Source organism: Papio anubis, chromosome 1, assembly GCF_008728515.1.
Source record: "Papio anubis isolate 15944 chromosome 1, Panubis1.0, whole genome shotgun sequence".
NCBI classification, from domain to species: Eukaryota; Metazoa; Chordata; class Mammalia; order Primates; family Cercopithecidae; genus Papio; species Papio anubis.
The window spans coordinates 99,108,174-99,128,618 of NC_044976.1; the positions used below are offsets into that span (position 1 = coordinate 99,108,174).

Genomic DNA, 20,445 nt, shown 5'->3' on the forward strand with positions numbered 1-20,445 from the left:
ATCTGTTGGTTGGGTTTAAGTTATTTTTATTTAAGCTGTAGTTGTTTCAGTTCTGATGTCTGTGGAAATTAGTAAGCTAAAGTATGTAGGGAACATGTTTACTTAAAAAAATCTATGCACAATTATGAATGATTAATTCTGCAGCTACTCGGGAGGCTGAGGCAGGAGAATCGCTTAAACCCGGGAGACGGAGGTTGCAGTGAGCCGAGATCATGCCCCTGTGCTCCAGCCTGGGTGACAAGAACGAAACTCTGTCTCAAAAATAAAGAAAGAAAGAAAGAGAGAAAGAAAGAAAGAAAGAAAAAAGAATGATTAATTATGTTATCTTCTCGAAGGACAATACAGGCATGTGGCACATGTTTGAACAATTGGGGCTAATGCACAGAAAAATTGCCACAGAATCTTTTCTTCAAACACCTGACTGATGGGCAAAGCTCTTGTTTCTCCTGCTTTCTCTAAGCAACAACTCTTGTAAATAATGGAAAAGAACAACCAGTTCCTTGTTTGTGTGCATTGTTAGTTTTCTATTCTTGAGTGAGTTCAAAGAACAGTAACTTACAAGTTACTATGATTCTAGACCTGAGATTTAGTTCACATGCTTTGTGACTTTTGTGTTAGAAGTTTGGATAACATCTCACCTGCAAACTTCCTGAAATTTGAAAAAGAATAAGATGACTATATTTGAAAAGGCTTCTTAAAATTTTAATTTTAAAAACAATTTTATGTACAGTTCCTTAGGTATATACTCTAGTTACTAAAATTAATACATTGGGTTGCTGGTCTACCACCTTCTCTCTTCTAGGAGATCGCAGACTGCCTAAAGTTGCCATAAGCACATGAGAAGCAACCCCCCACACCCAAGTTGGGTTCCGTCCCTGGCAAGTTTGGCAGGCTTCCTCCTGTGCGTTACCAGAAAGTTTATGATCTTTCTTGTTCACTTTTCTTCCCAATTACTTTCCTTCCAGTGACAGCAAGAAAATTTCCTCTCATATTTGCCCTGCTTTCCACTGCCTCAGATTTGAAATCAGCTGTAATCATAATGCCAAATACTAAGGAAAGTTATGCATTTTGAAGCAGAATGGTATATAATTAAGTACCAATCAAAACATTAGAAATAATTCAGGGTTCACTTTAAAGGCATTATAGATGTATTCCTTGATTTCTTCAAGTTTTTCTAATTTAGCTTTCCCTCAAGTATTAGCATCAAGGGAAGATAATTAACTTAAAAAACTAACACACTTACTTAATTATTTTAGTTTTAATATTGAAAATAATGTCTTCTACATTTTATTTTAGATATATGATTTTAATGATAATACTGAATATATTATCATTTTTGGACTAGCTTAGGAAACTTAAAATCTTAAGATTTTGTCTTTGGGAAAACATTTCCAGAAGTCAAAATATTATCCTTGGCAAGGCGCAATGGCTCACGCCTGTAATCCCAATACTTTGGAAGGCCAAGGCAGTAGCATTGCCTGAGCCCAGGAGTTCGAGACCAGCCTGGGCAACATAGTAAGACCCCGTCTCTACTTTAAACAACAACAAAAAAACACAACAGCAACAACAACAAAAACCCATATTATCTTTTACAAATAAATGTTTGAAGTGTAATGTATTTGCAATTTAAAGACTTTCTATAATTGCTAACAGGTGTTAAGAGGATTTAAACATCCAGTCCTGGTCTGTTACAGTGGATCTGCATCACCATCTTCATTACAAAGTTATGGTTCTTTGCCTTCTAAACTTGATCCAATTCAGTCCTGGGTTTAAATAACATACTTTTTTTCATTTTCTTTCTTCGTTTGGAAAGTTTTATGAAATGAAGTTCATGCTATACCCAGAAGTAAGCAGTGAAACTCAGCACCAGGAGTTTTTAACATGAAACCATTCAGTTTGGGAGATGTATTATTCAAGTGATATTCTGGAGTGAGTCTGTTTTTGTGTTTTATATAAGGACTACCTTTTAATGATGAATGATAAATGTTCTACAGGGTTATATTTAGCTGCATGTTGTAACATAACAGTATTTTGCTCAGCTTGTGTGAGACTAAGGGACTGAGGTTTTTTGGGGCCACACATTTTCTTCTTTCCCCCTTTAACGTGTCTTTTTAAGTTTCTGTGTATTAAGAACGTTGGCTTGGTGTTTCCTTTGTTTGCTTTATAAGGGGTTGGGCTAGCTTACTGTCACACAGCCAGCTCAGTGAGGTCTGTGTTGGTGCATGAACTCACCTCAGGCAGAAGAGAACCATTGTGTCACTGAGACAGTGCTAGCAAGAGATGTGCATTTGTGCTGGCTGTAGCTGTCAATTCTGCAAGGATATCTTTTTAGGCTGATTGTGAAAATTCTGGTTGTAATCAAATTAGATGGGAAGACACACATGGCTAATATTGTCTGCAATTCTCCTAAATTGCCCATCAAAAAGCTCCCACTGGTTTCACTCTAATTATACCCATGAGAGGGGTGAGAGAGTATTTCTATTCTAAACGCATTGTCAAATAAATAAAGTCTGCTCTTTGTTGACCGTATGTTAAATCCCAGCTTCAAATTAAACTGTAAAGAGATGTCACATGAGGGTATTTCAGAGCAAACAGCACCTCAAACAAAAACCATAGTCATTTCTAGACTTCATTCTCATAAAGATTCAAATACTGAAAATTGTTAAGTATTTTTAGGGTAGAAATGAGCGATGGAGATAGAGACCTGATGTCAGGTTCTGCTTAACTTCTACGATTAGCCTTGCCTCCATATTTGTTAAGCAGATATACTGTCTTATGCTTTGCTGACTTCATAATCTGTGATTTATAATGGACTCAAAAGTTGAAGAACAGGAAGAGTGACTTTCTTTTACAACGTGTTCAACCAAAGACTGCAGGAAACAAAACACATTCATTCTTATTCTGTTTTAATTAGACTGTTTAGCATGATAGATTTAAAATAGACTGATTATCATACAAGTTTTAAATACAGTTGTGGTTCTGATTTGTAATCAGACTGACCTATCTAATTCATATGTGATTAACATTGAGTATTTCTTATTTCCACAAGCAATTAAAACAAAGTAGAATTATTTATGCATTTGAGAAATGTAAGACTTTGTCCTATTTTTAAAACATTATAAAGTTGAATGTAGATATTGTTTTTGAGTCACTGGATATAATGGGAGGAAATGATTAAGAAAATAATGTTACTAAAAATAAGAAAATTAAACATGTTGTCTGTGTTTGTGTATCACAATTAATGCTGTCTTTAGAAAAAAACAGTTTATAAATTAAGTGCCCTGACATTTAAGAAGTCTGAGAACCAAGTTTTGGGAGCCGAGGAAGAGACTTTAAAAGTTTTATGTTTCAGCTTTTTGCAAAGTTTTTTGCCTTGCAGTGTGTTTTTATGCTGGACTTCTGTTTTTATGCGGACTTCTTTTCATGGATTTCTGTGGTTCATTCTTTGCAGGTAACTGGTGATTGCTTTCCTTTCCTAAAAACAAATCCAGCTTGGTAATCTTATTCTTTTGTTCATGAGAAGTTCAAATAGAAAAAAATGAATACAGTGCTAGTAACAGTAACTCGCTTCTGTTTTCATGTACTTTGTTGCAGAAAGACATGGGCCACCTCAGGGATCTTCTGATATTTTGATAATGGGTTTGGTAAAGCAGGGGCCAGTGGCATTTATTTTATGGATGTTGATACTAAGGCATCAGGAGACTAGGGAGGCTGTTTGAAGAGGCAGAACTGAGAGTAGGATCATAATCTGTACTCTAAAATCATAGGGTTGAACTAAATCATGGTCTTATTAGGGACATTTACAACCTCATGTTCCGATGTTTGTATACATAGATGGGCTTTAGGGTGAAGGTGTGAGAAATAGTAACAGTGTAGATCTAGATTCACCCAGAGACAGATGGTGGAAAGGAAAGAAAAACATTTTGGGACCAAAGTTTATCTCCTTTTTGTTGTCCCTTACTATAGAAGAGCTATGTGCTAGATGTAATTTTGAGCACTTTACATACATTATTAATTTATTTATTCTTCCCAACAGACAACCTTATGTGATAGTTACAGTTGTTATCCTCAGTTTATACCTAAGGCAATGGAAGCATACAGGGTTAGTTTCATGCTACTCATGGGAAAAGGACCTGTGTCTATGTCATGCTTCCCCTCATATAAAATGCCCACTATTTGTGCAATCATCCATCATTTTTGAGTATGTGCTACATGCCAGGCATAGTAGAGTCCTGCAGATAAAAAAGGAGACGGAAACCTTGCTCTCATTAGCTTTAGAGCCTACTTGAGGAGACAGGCTCAATTAAATAACCACAGAAACAAACTGGTGTATGAATTTGAAGAAGGGCAGAGAGCTTTGAGAACATAAGGCAGGGGCCTGATCTTATTGGGTTGCCAAAAAGACTGTCTCACTTTAGAACTGTGATCCCAAGGAAGGGGAGGAGGTGGCATCTAAACACTGTCATGATGCAAGGTAGGCTCAGGTTGAGGCTGGTCATTTTATGGGCCATTCCCAGCCCCCTTTAGAGTCCTTGAAGTCAGTGTCTTTAAGCTCCATAATGGAGATTGCAGACTCTCCCTGTGCCCTCGTATGTGTGCAGGTTCCTGTACAAATTGTAAGTGTTAAATAAATACTTACGCTGATTGAATTACAGTCATCTGTGGTGATTTGTGCTCTGTTCCACCTCCTGCTGGCTGCTTTTTATCCCATATTGAGAGTGGCTGAGTGTGGCTTCAGAATAGACACAGGGGAAGTAGGAGAGTAAATATTTGGATCAGGGAGTATGCCTTGACTAAATACTTTCTATAAGCAAATACAAATCATGTGAGCTTGAGCTTTTATTTTTTAAAATTAGTGTATTACTTTCTCTTGAAGCACATCATTGGTGAATTGACTCTATTTGGCTTGATGCTTTCATATAATTGGGCTGAGAAAGTTAATTTTATTCCTCTTCCCGGCATTCCCACTAAAGTTGTAGTGATACAGTCTTTTAAAATCTCATTCACCAATTATTAATTAAGCTGAATTAACCCTTTGGGGTAGATGCAGTCTTACCCTTATATGTTTAAAGTAACTGTTCATTACACATAGGTTTTTTTGCTGAGCATCTATCTGACAGGAGGCATCTGAAGGCTTATAAAGCTATGGGAAGCTTGGTTACTTGAGCTCCAGAAGCTTTCCACTTCAGTCTGAAGGAAACTAATTACAAAAGAGCTGTGAGGGGCCCATCAGGATGTGCTATGAGTTTCTGTGAGGGAGCCAGACTGACTGTGTGACCTTGAGCAACTAGTTCTCAGTGCTTTTCCTGTAAAATGAAAGTGGGAATAATAATGGAACCTAACTCGGGGTGATGTGAGGATTAATGATTTATGTACAGTGCCTAGAATAGTACCTGGCACATAGTACATACTGTTAACTTTTTGTTTTTATTGTTGTCATTATCGTGGTCATTATCACTTATAGTTGAGTGTCATATTCTGGAGTCTAAAGGGTAAGGGAAAAAGTTCTGAGTTGGAGAAGAAAGGCATCATAGGACATAGTATTCGAGTTTAGGTCTAATGAAGTATAGGTCCAATAGGCAGAAATGGTGAGGAAAGTATTCCAGAAAAACAACCACCACCACCTCAAATACCAGAGATATCAGGTATGTTTAGGGAAGGGTGAGGAGTCCAGGCTAGTGGGTAGGATTCATTTGAGGAAAAATGACAAATTCACCTGAAAAGGCAGGCTGGGACAATATCTTGTTGAAGGGTTGGCAGTCTGGGCTGGGCTTTTGGAGCAGGGTTGAGACTTTCCGAGCCCTGCTCTGGAACTACTGGAGTAGGCAGGAGGTAGAGGCGGAGAGAAATGGTATTAGTCCTAGAGTATGGTGAGAAGGGTTTGAAATAACGTGATGATGATTGTCATGGAAGAAAGGTCCAGGTAGTTCACTGGGGAGCTAATGAAACTTAAGACTCTGGGCCTTTTCTTGCTTAGTTCCCTCTCTCAAGCTGTTGGAGGGAAAAATTTTTGTAAAATGTGAAAAGATGTTTGTATGCTCCATCTTCGCTCCCCAAATGATGTGTTTCAGGCTCCCAAACCTGGATCTACCCCATAATTGAAAGAGACTGTGGATGGCCAGGAGCGGTAGCTCATGCCTGTAATCCCAGCACTTTGGGAGGCTGAGGCTGGTGGATCACTTGAGGCTAGGAGTTTGAGACCAGCCTGGCCAACATGGCGAAAGCCTGTCTCTACTGAAAATACAAAAAAATAGCTGGACATGGTGGCATGTACCTGTAGTCCTAGCTACTTGGGAGGCTGAGGTGGGATGATGGCTTGAGCCTTGGGGGCGGAGGTTGCAGTGAGCCAAGATTGTGCCACTGCACTCCAGCCTGGGCAACAGAGCCAGACCCTGTCTCGAATAGAATAGAATAGAATAGAGTAGAGTAGAGTAGAGTAGAGTAGAGTAGAGTAGAGTAGAGTAGAGTAGAATAGAATAGAATACTGACTGTGACTGTGCGGAGAGAATCAGTCTGGGTATTGACTTGATGTGGGTATCATGTGATGGAGAGGCCAAGGTCAAAGATGACTTTTGAGATTTTGGGTCTGGCTGACTGGGAGGAACCCCTCATGAGAAAGGGGAATGTTGGGAGCAGACAGTTAGGGTGCAACAGTTTCAAGCCAAGTGAGTGCTCTGCACTGGTTAGCTTCACCAGTAAAAGAAACATTTTCTTCTTATATCTGCCCACCCCCATCCTCAATTGCAGTTTTGCAAGCATGATAATTGTAAGTTACATGGTGCTAAGGAAAGGACTCAGCATGACTGCTGATTAATGGGCTACAGCCCAAAGCACACAACATGGTGACGTCTTTGTAATGTCCAGTTACTATTCTGTGTATGCTAAACTAGTTGTCTGAAACTTGTAAAGGAAGTCTTTCTTTTTTTGGTATAAGTGTTCCATATTTGGTAAATCATAGTGCTTTAAGACTATTTTAAAGTTGTAACATCTGTTTTCTGGAAATTGTATTTTGAAGGACTTTAATTGACTCAGATGTGGTTGGAATGCTAATTTCAAAGATATCGTGCCAATGTTCCAGTGGCAGCACCTGTCTGGGAAAGTCTGTTGTCAGCATTTGTTTCCTCTTTTTCACACAAGTAAAATATTAAACAAATAAAATTGAATACTCTTTCAGATGGCCAAATTGAATCCTCAAGAGTATTTTCACTTTCCAAGTCACAAAATATAAATATAATTAATGTAGGGGCACAGATTTCACTTTTAAATATATATATATTGTTTATATGTGTGTGTGTGTTGTGCTTTACTGAAAAGGTTTTTTTTTTTTTTTTTTTTTTTTTTGAGGAAAAATAGCACCTACAAACAAAGCTAAAAACATAGTAAAGTTTGAGGCAAATGTCCCCAGAGAAAGATCATTAGCAAATTCATGACCCAGAGTCTGGTTGAGACTTCTCTATGAAGCCATTTGTTGTTTTAAGAATCTCCCCTTGTGTATCAGAGAGACTGAATTATCTGAGTAGGGAAATATAGTTGTAAATTCCAAAATGCTTCAGAAATTCACATATTATTTTGGAGCAGGCATTAAGGATTTAATGACTGCAGGGTTTAGTTTTAAAAAATGATTTAGAAGTATGTGCAGATGAATTCTAAGAGGATTCCATATAACTTCTTATGTTGGTCTGGTGTTCCTCTATAAAATAAGTACAAACTTGTTATTTGTTACATTGTTTCTCACAGTGTAGTAAACACAAATATTTAAAATTATAAGAGTTACGCATTTTAATATTCATTTATGTATAGACTCAGTGGCAGGTTTTCCCATTTATAGCAGTGATATAAAACATTTTACATCAAATTGATTTAAGTCAAAAGTAAATGTCTGTTTTAAAAGAATGGTAGTACATGGTGGTACCTATGGCAGAAGTTGGGAAAGTGCGTGATTAACTGATGGGCAACATTGGCTTACTGGCAAACAATATAAATTGTGCTGGTTTGTAGTAGGGTAAATTTTATTATGCTGTTTAATAAAACCTCATAGCTATTGATAATATATATGTTAAGATACTGGCTCTTTAAGAACCTTTTATTAAAGAAACAAAAAGTCATTGAGGTTCTTGATACCTGGAATTAAACAGAAAAACGTCACTTTAATTGGGTGACTCCTGCTCAGTTAAAAATAAAAGTATATGTTAAATGCTATATTAATTAATATGGTTTCTAGGACTTCTTGGCAAAAGTAGGTCAATTTTATCAAAGTCATGCATGTACCACCCACTAAACTGATGTGGTACACCAAACATTATCTGTGCAAATGCTTTTGTTAAGTTGTATTAGTCAGAAGTTTGGGGAAATTTCTGGTTTGGGTTTATGTATGTTAATACCTAGCGAGAAAAGTAGACAGCATATTATTTCTTTCCCCTTAGGAGCACAAGAGGAAAAAAAGATATTTAGAAGATGCTTTGAAATTAATTTCATTCAGAAAATATTTTTATGATTCTGCTGAGAGAAGGCAAAAATATTTTTAGAAATATTAGAATATCTGGTAGCAAATTATTGAGCATTAAATATAGATTTTATTTTTAGAAAGAGTACACATTTAACATTGCATAATTAATTTACTTCACATTTAAAAAACAGATTTGTGTATGTCTGTGAAAAAGACAATGTGTTGATAGTAGAAATATAAGGTAGAAAGTTCCTCTTTCTCCTTCTGATCCTTCCCCAGCCCTTTTCCTCAAATATGACTACAAACTGTTAACAGTTTGAAGTCATCTAAGTTTTAAAATCAAATGGAATGAAATGGCATTTAGGAACTTGGAAGAGTGGAAACCTTTTTTCCAGACCTATGCTACCAACTGAGTTTATATTTTCAGGAGGATATGATGGAATTGCTGTGGGCTTTGGAGTCAGCCCACTGTTCAAATTCTATTTTCATCCTAGAGCAACAATGAGAGTTTGAAGTTCCTTACCTTTCTTATTAAATGTCACTTTTCTTCTGAGCTTTAATCTAGCCTAGTCTGTCTCTCTCCTCTCTCTCTTTTTAATAAGGAGACATGTCTAAGAAGATCTGGCATAAGAATATGTGGCATATTTTATCCTGGAAAAATTAAATTTGGTATTTTAATGACCCAGCATGCATTCATGTGGTAATGCACTCACTTATCAGGAAAACATTTCCCCACTTTGCCCAAATACCTACCTTCAGGTTGTGAAAGGTCAACCTGTAAAAGATGCCCCAGGAATCTTCCTGGAATTTAGATGGCCTCTGTTGGGTTTCACTTTGCAGTTATTAATAATTGAGCATTGGGATAAAAATAAAAACAAAGGGTATCATCTTACAATGTGAGAACATGGGCCATGTGTGCTAAGTCATGCAGGTAAGATGAGGAGCAAAGCCCTGTGTGGTAGCCAGTCTAAAGAAGAATTCCATGTGGGCTGGTGCTTCCCTCTTGCAGAATGACTCCCTCAAAATTAAAGGGAATTAATATAATTGCTCCTGAGGAGGAAAATGTATTTTTGCTTTTCAAAGGTTGTTGTCTAAGCTTTAATTATCTAATCCACACCCAGAAGCTTTCTACAAGCAGCCTTCCCTTTTAGCAACCAGTCACCATTCAAATACTGCAGCATCTTTAGGCTTAAGAAATCGCTGCATTATAACCAATTCTGTTATATAACTTACCCCTTAGGGTACAGTAAAACCTGTTGTAACGTTGGTTACTGAAAATGGTCTTTAGAGCTAGTGTTGGTTTAAATGGAATTTTGTAATTATTTGGGCTGCAACTAGAGTGACAATTCTCCATTTTTAGAATCTGTGTCTCTTGTCTCGCAGCACTTTTAGTTATTTCCTTTCTATTGTTTTTTTGTTTCATATTCAATAAGTTTTGGTTGGTGTGTGCTTTATCAGAGCTTCATGTTTACTTGCCAAATGAATATGGGGTTTTGTTATTAAAGTTAGTATTTTTAATCTATTTTATTTTTCTTTCTTTAGAAAACTCAGAATGGACTTGTTTTCTAGTCCTGAAATATTAATAAGTAAACATGTAATATATTCCCAGTGAAATAGCTTAAAGCTCAAAGAAGGTTTGTAAGTAGAGGAAAACCCTACTGTTAAGAACTGAGACACTGCCATTCTTGTCATTGAAATGCATAGGGTTTTGATGTTGGGACATATTAAAGAAATAGTGTTACTAATTTTAGGTAGAGAAGATTGTAGGAATTAAGCTCGTTTCTGACTATAGAGGAAAACGACCAATGCCATCGGCTCAGAATTAAAAAATTAAATTGCTCTTGGAATAAAACCGAGCTCTCCCGGTGGTTTGTTTTTTTTTTTTTTTGAGACGGAGTCTCGCTCTGTCGCCCAGGCTGGAGTGCAGTGGCCGGATCTCAGCTCACTGCAAGCTCCGCCTCCCGGGTTCCCGCCATTCTCCTGCCTCAGCCTCCCGAGTAGCTGGGACTACAGGCGCCCACCACCTCGCCCGGCTAGTTTTTTGTATTTTTTAGTAGAGACGGGGTTTCACCGGGTTAGCCAGGATGGCCTCGATCTCCTGACCTCGTGATCCGCCCGTCTCGGCCTCCCAAAGTGCTGGGATTACAGGCTTGAGCCACCGCGCCCGGCCTCTCCCGGTGGTTTGTATCGCTCTTTACATTCCGGCCACTGCCTGGCTTTCTCCTGCCCCATCTCCCCTTCTCTCAGTCCTAGCCACACTGACCTTGTTTTCCTCCAACTCACCAAGCTCTTTCCCGCCTCAGGGGCCTTGTCTTTGTCATTCTCATGCCTGGATAGCCCTTCCTCCTTCCCCTTAGCTCTTCCTATGGCTCTTCCCCTCTAGATCTCACCCTTAACATCACCCAGACACCCCTCCCTGAATATCTTGACTCAGGTAGCCCCTTTCCAGGCCCCTATTTGTTTCCTTTTCAGCACTTACCTTAGACTGTATTTATTTCTGTTGATTATTGTCTTTGACCCACAAGGGTAAATTCTATTAAGGGAGGTGCCAGTACCTGGTACAGTGCCTGGCATATATTATATACTCAGTATCTGTGTATATTACCTGGGAGTTGTTCACTGGTTTTAAGGGCTCCTTTTTTGTTTGTGTCTTTAAGATTAGTTTATCTTGTTGGACCAGAGGGATTTAAGTAGCTTTGGTATCAAAATCTAAGATAATCTGTTTTCCAATACTCTTACCTATACACATTTTCCCCCATTTTTATTGTGATTTTATTGAGTGTTTAGAGAGCAACACTGGCTTTCCTCAGAGTAGGCAGAAAATTCAGTAGATACCCCATGGGTATTGTGCTCACTGTGAGAAATCTTTCAGGATTTACCAGGCACTGAAATAACTCATGGCAGATCTTTGATGAAGGTCAAGGAGGTGTGTGTTGGTCTTTGGTGAGCACATGGTATATTATGAGGGTACAACTGTCCCTGCCATTGTGTCTGTTCAGCGTGCCTTTGTAAAGAGCCTGGAATGGCCTCTTCATGGATCTGCCCTCTGTCTCTAAGCTTACCCATGGAGAAGACAAAGGCTGCTGCTCAGCTTCATGCTGAAAAGGAAATGTTGGTAAATTATTGCTTTGTAAAGATCAACACTCTCACCGTAACAGTTGTCACTCAAAGTGGAGGAAGTGAAATGCAAATTTGGTGAGTAATTAGTTTTGTGTCATTCTTTGGTGTTCTAAATGTTGCTATTTATCTGTCTTAGGTAATCTATTTAAAGAAGACACCAGAAGAAGCCTACAGAGCACTCCTATCTGGCTCAACGCCCCCCTATCTTCCATTCAGGTATAACTCCTGGTGAGACTTGGGTTAGACTTTTGCGACAGAGCTGGATACTTTAGAGTTGGGTCGTAGTGTTTTTTAATTGTCTTAAGATGATAACGGTGATGTTATATGGAATGAAATGAGATGGTAGTTTTTATTATTTCATTTTGTAAAGTTTTTTCCCCCTAGCTAGCAAGAATAAAATAGCTTTCCTCTTGTAGGAATTTATTTTTTTCCTTGAATCCTTTCTATATCTTTACAGTTTATGTAAAGTACAAAGAGTACCCGATGTATAAGCTAATAACCATGTCAAGATTTTTTGGATTTCAGTAATCTACATCATTGATTCATCCATTCATTCTTCCATTTCATGAGCAGTGATTGAGCTCTGGCCACATGTCAGAGGCTGGGGATATAGAATGAGACCTTCTAAGATTCTTCAGGAGCACTGTTTAGTGGGGACCCTAAATCACCAGTTTGGCACACAAATCTGACTGACATCCCCAGGAAGCCTTTCTCTCATTACCGTATTTTCTAAGTATCATCAAAAGAAGATCTTTAAAAAATTTGGGGTGAACTTGAGCTCATTTAAAGAGTAGAAGGGGGCTGGGTGCAGTGGCTCATGCCTGTAATCCCAGCACTTTGGGAGGCTGAGGCCGGTGGATAACTTGAGCCCAGGAGTTTGAGACCAGCCTGGGCAACATAATGAAACCCTGTCTCTACTAAAAATACAAAAGTTAGCCAGGCATAGTGGTACATGCTTGTAGTCCCAGCTACTCGAGAAGCTGAAGTGGGAGGACTGCTTGAGCCTGGGAGGTCGAGGCTGCAGTAAGCTGAGATCGCCCCACTACGCTCTAGCGTGGGTGACAGAGTGATATTCTTTCTCAAATAAATAAAGTAGAAGGGACCATGCATCAAAACTCCCATAACACTTACCTCTGCTAGAATTGTGAATGATTCTAATATATTTGCCTTTTTTGCTTGTGTGTCCAAATCTGCAAGCATGTGTATTGCTTATTGCTTATTATTGTTATATTACCATAATTAGAGAAAGGAATGGGAGTGACTGAGAAGACTCTGCTTGTCTGTCTTCCTCATTCTGCTATAAAGTCTCAGAGGGCAGGCCCCAGTGCCTTATACTTAAAAGCACTTTTAGTAAATATTTGAATGAATACATTAAGACTAAATCCCTTAAGAGTCAAAGGATTCTCACTCTGCTTCTGAGATCACAAGAGGTAACTGTTAGGGTAAGACATGGGGAGGAAAGAAGCAACACCAACTGTGTTTAATTAAAGTGAAGTCAAGGAGTAAGGCAGTGGGATTTGGACCCTGAGAAGAAACTATCCTGAAGCAACCTAGAGTCTGAGGTAATCAGCTGTGGAAGGGCAGATAAGAAATGACAGATAATGTAGATGAGAGTTTTAATGGTGAAGACAAAGCTTATTTTTCCTTCCACTTCTAATGGCTCCTATACTTTGGAAGTCCTTTATAAAATATAATCCTATTTTTTCAGAAAGGGGTAATAATGCTAATAATTCTAAGTTCTAAGCAAAGTGGTTAGGAGTACGTACTTTGGAGGCAGAGACACTTGAAGCAGTTCGAAGCCTCATTCTGCTTCTTGCTGTCTGTAGTAAGTATAAGTATCTTGGACAAATTACTTATCCTCTCTCAGCCTCAGTTTCCTTATCTGTAAAATGGCTTCAGGTCTAAACTAAGGATCAATGAAGTCATAAATTTATCCTTCTGCCTAGTGCAATATTTGGTTTTTGTTTTTCTTGTTGTTAGCATTGTACTATTATTACTGTTAATAACATAATAGTAATAATAATTATTATTACAGAGTCTCACTCTGTCACCCAGGCTGGAGTGCAGTGGCACAATCTGGGCTCACTGCAACCTCTGCCTCCTGGGTTCAAGAGAATCTCCTGCCTCGGCCTCCTCAATAGCTGGAATTGTAGGCCCCCACCACCATGCCTGGCTAATTTTTGTATTTTTAGTAGCGATGGAGTTTTGCTGTGTTGGCCAAGCTGCTGTAGAACCCCTGACTTCAAGTGACCCACTTGCATCACCCTCCCAAAGTGCTGGGATGAAGGTGTGAGCCACTGCGCCCGGTTGAGAACTAGAATTTTTAAATAATAATACCAGAATAGAAGAAAAGATAGTAAGATAATTAATACTACTTAACATAGAATTGATTTCAATTCTACATAAATAGTAAATTGATAACCTATTTTTTCAAATATTTTTCACTCAAATTATTTGAAAATATAAATACGTTAACAGTTCAGAAACTTAAAAAATCTATAGGAAGGTTTAAGTGAAATTTCTCCCTCCCATCCTTGATCCTCATCTGTCTAGTCCTTTCCAGGTAACTTCTGGTATTAGTTGATTTGATATCAGCCTAGAATTTCTTTATGCACATATAAGTAAATGAAGATATGCACCCATTTCCTACTAAAAGTATGCACTTGAATGTAACTCTAAGTTCTATCTTTTTGATAACTTAGGATACCAAGAGTTGTATTTACATTAAGCTGCATTTCTAAATCTATACTCTTCATAAACCATACATTTGAAACAGAAAATACCGCAAAGTAGTGCATTTATAATTCAGTGAAGAATTTAGTTGAAAGAATACTACTAGTTTTCTGAAAACTTAATTTTTTTATTATGCTAAGATAAGATGTGAGTTGTTTTTAGTCTACAGCTCAGACCAACTAAGACTGATGGACTCCTATCAAGAATCATCCTCATACTAAATTCCGGGCAGCCATCATTGCATTGACCTTCATTATAATCTGAGTTTTATTATAACTAGGTTTTAAAAAAAAAAATCCCATTTCTTATGAAATTACACTTTTGTCTTCATTGTCTAAATTGTTTCAACTGCTGATATATTAGCACTTTTAATTAAAAATGAGAAGCCTTAAATAAATATCTGTTTGAATGTAATTGTTTTATTATTTAAAATTTGATTTTAATAATAAAAAATGATTTTGAAGGCTTGTTGAAGGTGTGGTTGGTATGTTCATATACACTTTTCACTGAAATGTCTGTGTTTCCATTTGTGCTATGTATTTTAGTTTCTTTCTAATAAAAGAGTTTTATGGCTACTGTGAATTTAAATAATGTTGTTTTTCAAATTTTTTTCACTTTGCAAACATTCTGAGTAGTCACTTCCGTAAAGCCTCCCTCATTTTTCTGGAGAGGCTTGGCAGGTCCTTTGCCTGTGAGTCCCTATTACATTTTATGTATTACAAAGCTACATACAACGTTAAAGCCAATACCTTGTATTTTAATTATTTGTTTGCATGGCTGACTCTTGAGGGCTGTGGTTGGTTCTTTTCCTATTTTGTCCTGAGGGAGCAAGTATATTAAAATATATTTATTGCTTTTTTGGTGCCAGTCACTGTGATAGTCCTATGGATTTAAAGATGTTTAGAACAACTTGGTACCTGCTGCAGAAAAGCTCAGTGTATAGTCTGTATACATGTATAGGTGTGTAAAACAGTTACACTGCTTTGTTAGAGTTAGGAGAGAGGTGTTATGGGAATACTGAGGAAGGAGGTTTAACTCTGAAACAGGGGGTGGGAGAAGATGTTAGGGATAGGCCCCATGGAATGCTTTTCATATTAGAATGAAAACTGGAGAACAGCAATTTAGGCACTGATTTTAGGTGCTCTATTTATTTATTAGTATGGCATGGGTTGTTTTTGTATAATGTTATGTTAGGTAGGGTATATAATATGAAGTTCACGGTATGGGTACATTATTATAACCAAAAGGATGATCTGATTTTATTCCTACTTAGATTCTATTTACCTAGTTAAAATTAACAAAAAATGAGAAGTGTGTAGCTTTACTGCCTATTGTTGATTAAATTAAGTATAGTCGACTTTAGAGATAGTTGAATTTCTGGCTTGTGTGACAGCAACGAGTGTTGTGATGTCACTTGTGAGTCAGTCTTAGGGTGTTCCGTTGAATTATAGGGTAGTTGTGTCAGAAAATGTATTCACTTTTACTGAGAATAGCCAATATGTTGATTAAAAGTGACTTTAGCTGAAAATCAGGGGAAAGGGGTGTTTTTCATCTACCTTAATTCTTTGAGTCATCTATCTTCAATGTTGGCTTGGCAGCTGGCCTTCAAGGGATCAAGAGGCCTTTTAGTTCTGGGGTCAGACTCAGCAGAGTTTGAATTGACAAACCAGGTATGAATCTTTTTAGGTTCTCTTCCTTTCAGTGTACTACTAAATTACAGTGTATACTATTGAGCAAACAAAGTCATATTAATCTCAGCTTATCTGAAGCCCCAGGAGACCAGTGACCCTTAGTGGAATATCCAGATTGTTTTCATGGCAGTCAGTGGCAGGGTTTTCAAATCTACATTCTTGGGTGCTCACAAGACAGTATCTGTGAAAATTTAAAGTCCCATAAATCATGAAAAGATAACCAATCTAAATTGTACAACTTATTTAAGATGTCTCTTGTGCTTTTAAATTCATTTTATAGTTATTTCTTTGCTTATTGGTCCACATGTATCAGGTTGGTAAGTTTTTCAGTATTGGTTATGATTCCTAAATCTGCTCAAAGCCAGTTTTTAAAATGATGTATAGGCCGGGTGCAGTGCCTCATGCCTGTAATCTCAGTACTTTGGGAGGCCAAGGTGGGTGATCACTTGAGGTCAGGAGTTCGAGACCAGCCTGGCCAACATAGTGAAACCTCATCTCTACTAACAATACAAAAAAAAGTAGCCAGTTATGGTGGTACATGCCTGTAGTCCCAGCTACTCGGGAGGTTGAGGCAGGAGAATTGCTTGAACCCGAGAAGCGGAGGTTGTGGTGAGCCAAGATCGTGCCACTGCACTCCAGCCAGGGCAACAGAGCAATACTCCATCTCAAAATAAATAAAATAAAATAAAATAAAATAAAATAAAATGACATATACAATTAAACAGGGAATGAATAACATCCAGGGACCTAGTTTTGAAGACATATACAGAGAACATGGCATGAAAAATAATGACTAAGTCTGGAGGCAAGGTTAGGTACGGTAATGTGCTGACATTAATGGAATAAAGCTGGTTGAACATTGGATGTCCTGTGCCTTTAGTTTTTTCCTAAAGCTTGGAGAAGAGGCTAGAATTTACAGGTGTTTCTCAAAGTTATGTTGATCGTCAAACTTATCTACATACCTGGGGAGCTTTAAAAAACTATTGATCCCTAGACTCTGTGCCCAGAAATTTTGCTGTAATTGGTCAAAGGTGAAGTCAGAGTATTGGGATTTTGAAAAACTACATATATGATTCCAACATGTGTGGTCAAGATTGATAACCCCTGCTCTGTAAGATGTGTCATGGCAAAAAAAAAAAAAAAAAAAAAAAATTTAAACTCTCTGTCTTGGGGATTTACAAAGCAAATTTCCATTTTAAAGATTCTGAATGGTTCTGAGTAATGAAGTAACCTGTTTAGCTCTGTAAAACCCAGAATTTTCTTTTTTCTTTTTGTTTTTTTGAGATGGAGGTTTCACTTTGTTGCCCAGGGTGGGCTCGAACTCTTCAGCTCAAATCCTGTGTAGTTGAGATTACAGGCATGCACCACTACATCTGGCCCAGAATTTTACAAAGTACTGATTTTCTTCCTTCTGCCCCATACTTTCCTTTAATATCCAGCAGAACTCCTGTTCTGAAACACTCTGAGGCATATTTCCTGATCCACACCTGTGTGGAACAAAAAACATCTCTTGGGATTAGAATAGTACGCTAGCATTTTGTGGAACCTTTTTTTTTTTTTTTTTTTGGTGCTGTTTCCTGAGAGTCTTGGAAATAGATGGCTTGTCAAATAATGGTATTTTATTTAATGTGAACAGGAATATGCACGTTTTCTTGCAGTTGTGAAGCCAGACAATCTTCTCTAACAGAGGATTCACACACCTCCCACTGGCAATCCTTTAATGACATCTGTCATTAAAATGGATGCATAGTGTTTGTATTGAGGGAGGTGTTTGTTGTGTTTTGGGGGATGACCCTTAGTGATATCCCAGTCGCTGAGCTCTGTGGCTGAGTCTTAATGGGAAATCTCAAAGGTAATTATTTTAGATCTTCTGGGCATGCCAGAACTTGTAGGTCTTGAAACAAAGGCTCAAAAGGGTCAATCACTGTAGATCTTTAAACAAAGGCTCAAAAAGGTCAACCACTTAGGACTTGGCATCAGGCTGCCTCCTTTTTCAAAAACATGTGCTGGCAGATGTTAGATGTAATCATAAAATATATTCCCTTACATAAAACATTGAACCAAATTTTTATTAGCTTAAATATGATATTGTGATTTTTGTCGAAGTTTGTTTAGCAATTAACTGTACTTTAAAGGGAAAGTTCTCTTTACCTCTTTCCTGCTTTCCTCTTGAGTATCCAAACTATGGAAACAATATTTCATCCTGTTTTAAGATGTTCCTTTCACTCTCAGCTTTTCCTTGCTGTTTCTCAGTCTTGATCTTTGGGGTCATTTCTGCCCCATGGATCTTTAATAAACTTTTGCTTTTGGTGCTTGGTATGCTGGAAGCTAATTCGCATTAGTTTTGACTAGTGAGGATGCGCCAATTTCCTGAGTGTTGAAAATCGATGGCTTTTCCAGTCCAAACTGTTGGATCCATTCTTAACAGCTGGGGCATATTTAGAATAAGTCGTACCCCCGTGAAAAAGGCTCTTTGTCAGAGTTTTCTTGTTAAAGTGCTAAGTGAGCACTGCTATACAGGATCTGAGAAGAGAAACAAGTGTCGATGTCTCCATGACCCATTAAGTACTCACATGGAGGTGAGTTATATTTATTCTGTTTTTTATCTGCTGGAACAAGAAGGTGCTTCAGTGATTTGTGTTGCGAAAATTCGCTCAGACTACTTTTTTTTTTTTTATTCCTACCTTTAGGGTTCCAGATCAGTTTTACCAAACTTAATGAAGTAGGGTTGGTGCCAAAGTTTTTGTACTCTTTATGGTGTATTTCCAGTAGCCTTAGTTGATAAAGATGGTTTTGAATAAGATTGCAGTCACTTACCTTAATGAACATAGTAATAGTTATTATTTTGTTGAATATTATGAAAAGCTCTTAAATACCTGGATTAAAACCAATTTGCCATTATTTTTATTTTTAAAGAAAAATTATTGACTGTAGGGGTGGCTCATTCCTGTAATCCCAGTGCTTTAGGAGGGTGAAGCAAGAGGATCGCTTGAACCCATGAGTTAGAGACCAGTCTGAGTAACATAGTAAGACCTGGTCTCTACAGAAAAATACAAATAAAAATTAGTCGGGGGTAGTGGCACCCCTCTGTAGTCCTAGCTGCTTGGGAGGTTTAGGTGGGAGGATTGCTTGAGCCCGGCAATTTGAGGCTGCAGTGAGTTATGATTGTGCCGCTGTGACAGAATGAGCCCCTGTCTCTGAAATTAAAAAAAAAAAAAAAAAAAAAAAGAATAGAAAAATTAGTGGTTAAATGGGTGCCAGTCAGATGTTGATAAAATGCCCAGAGTACAGGTCTTGGTCTATTTTTCTGGTGTTATTGCTAGTGCTAGACAGATTTTATTCTGCTGATTTCAGGTGATCCTTTAAGCCATGACTTAGAATTGAATTTTCACATATCTCTGTTTCTTTAGATGAGCAAAATGATTCATGTGTAGCCTTATGTTAAATCTGAAAAGCTGAGATTCTGTTTTTTTTTTTTTTTTGGTACAGGTCACTTTCAACTTTGGACCCTGCCTCCTGAGGCATGTGGTTTTGCTCTTTCATGAATGGGAGATGGTTTTGTCCTCCCTACTAATTCTCAGCACAGTTTCGTCTTGTAGGTCTCAGTGTTATAAGCTCTTTCTTTTACTGTAGCTGGTGCATATATGTCGTAGGTTTGTTCAGAGGGTGGAAACTAGGATGTACTTTGGACAGTTGTATAAAGTATTTTGGGCATTGTCTGGTTCTGAAGTACACGTACAATATAGTCTGCAGCTGAACTGTCCAGTATGTTAGCTAGTAGCTACATGTGTTATTGAGCACTTGAAATCAGTCTAGTCCAAATTGAGATAGTTTGTAAATTTAAAATACATATTGGATTTCAAAGATGTAGTATAAAAGGTGAGGTGTGGTGACTCACAACTGTAGTCCCAGGCCGAGGCCGGAAGTTTGAGATTAGCCTGGACAACATAGTGAAACCCTATCTCTCAAAATAAAAATATTTAATATAAAAGAAATATGTAAGATATCATTTATAATTATGTTGATTAATGCTGAAATGAGAATATTCTAGATATATTGGATGAACAAAACACACTACTGAAATTTACTTTTTTCTTGTAACTTTATTTTAATATGGTTGTAAAAAAATTAAAATTATACATGTGGCTCTCTTTTGAGGATGGCATTCTATTTCCATTGGACAGTGATGATCTAGAGTGTTTTTGCTACTGTACATAGCTCATAATTAAAAATTGTTTTATATACTTTCTACTTTATTTATTTGTTTTTAGAAATAGGGTCTCACTCTGTTAGCCAGGCTGGAGTACAGTGGCCAGATCATAGCTCACTTCATTCAGCCTTGAATGGAATTCAAACAATTCTCCCGCCTTAGCCTTCTGAGTAGCTTGCCACCACTCCTGTCTAATTAATTTTTTTTTTTTTTTTTTTGTAGAGAAGGGGTCTTCCTCTATTGTC

The 20,445-nt window shown here is 37.6% G+C and overlaps 1 protein-coding gene across 8 annotated transcripts in view; it reads left to right on the plus strand.

Moving 5' to 3' along the window:
• Positions 1–20,445, plus strand: part of CDC14A (cell division cycle 14A) — a 170,873-nt gene that overhangs the window by 63,419 nt on the left and 87,009 nt on the right. For all 8 annotated transcript variants that reach the window (XM_021921278.1, XM_021921265.2, XM_021921267.2 and 5 more), the window contains exon 5: positions 11,703–11,782. In XM_021921278.1, the coding sequence (XP_021776970.1) occupies positions 11,703–11,782 (80 nt within the window). The remainder of the gene's footprint in view (positions 1–11,702; positions 11,783–20,445) is intronic.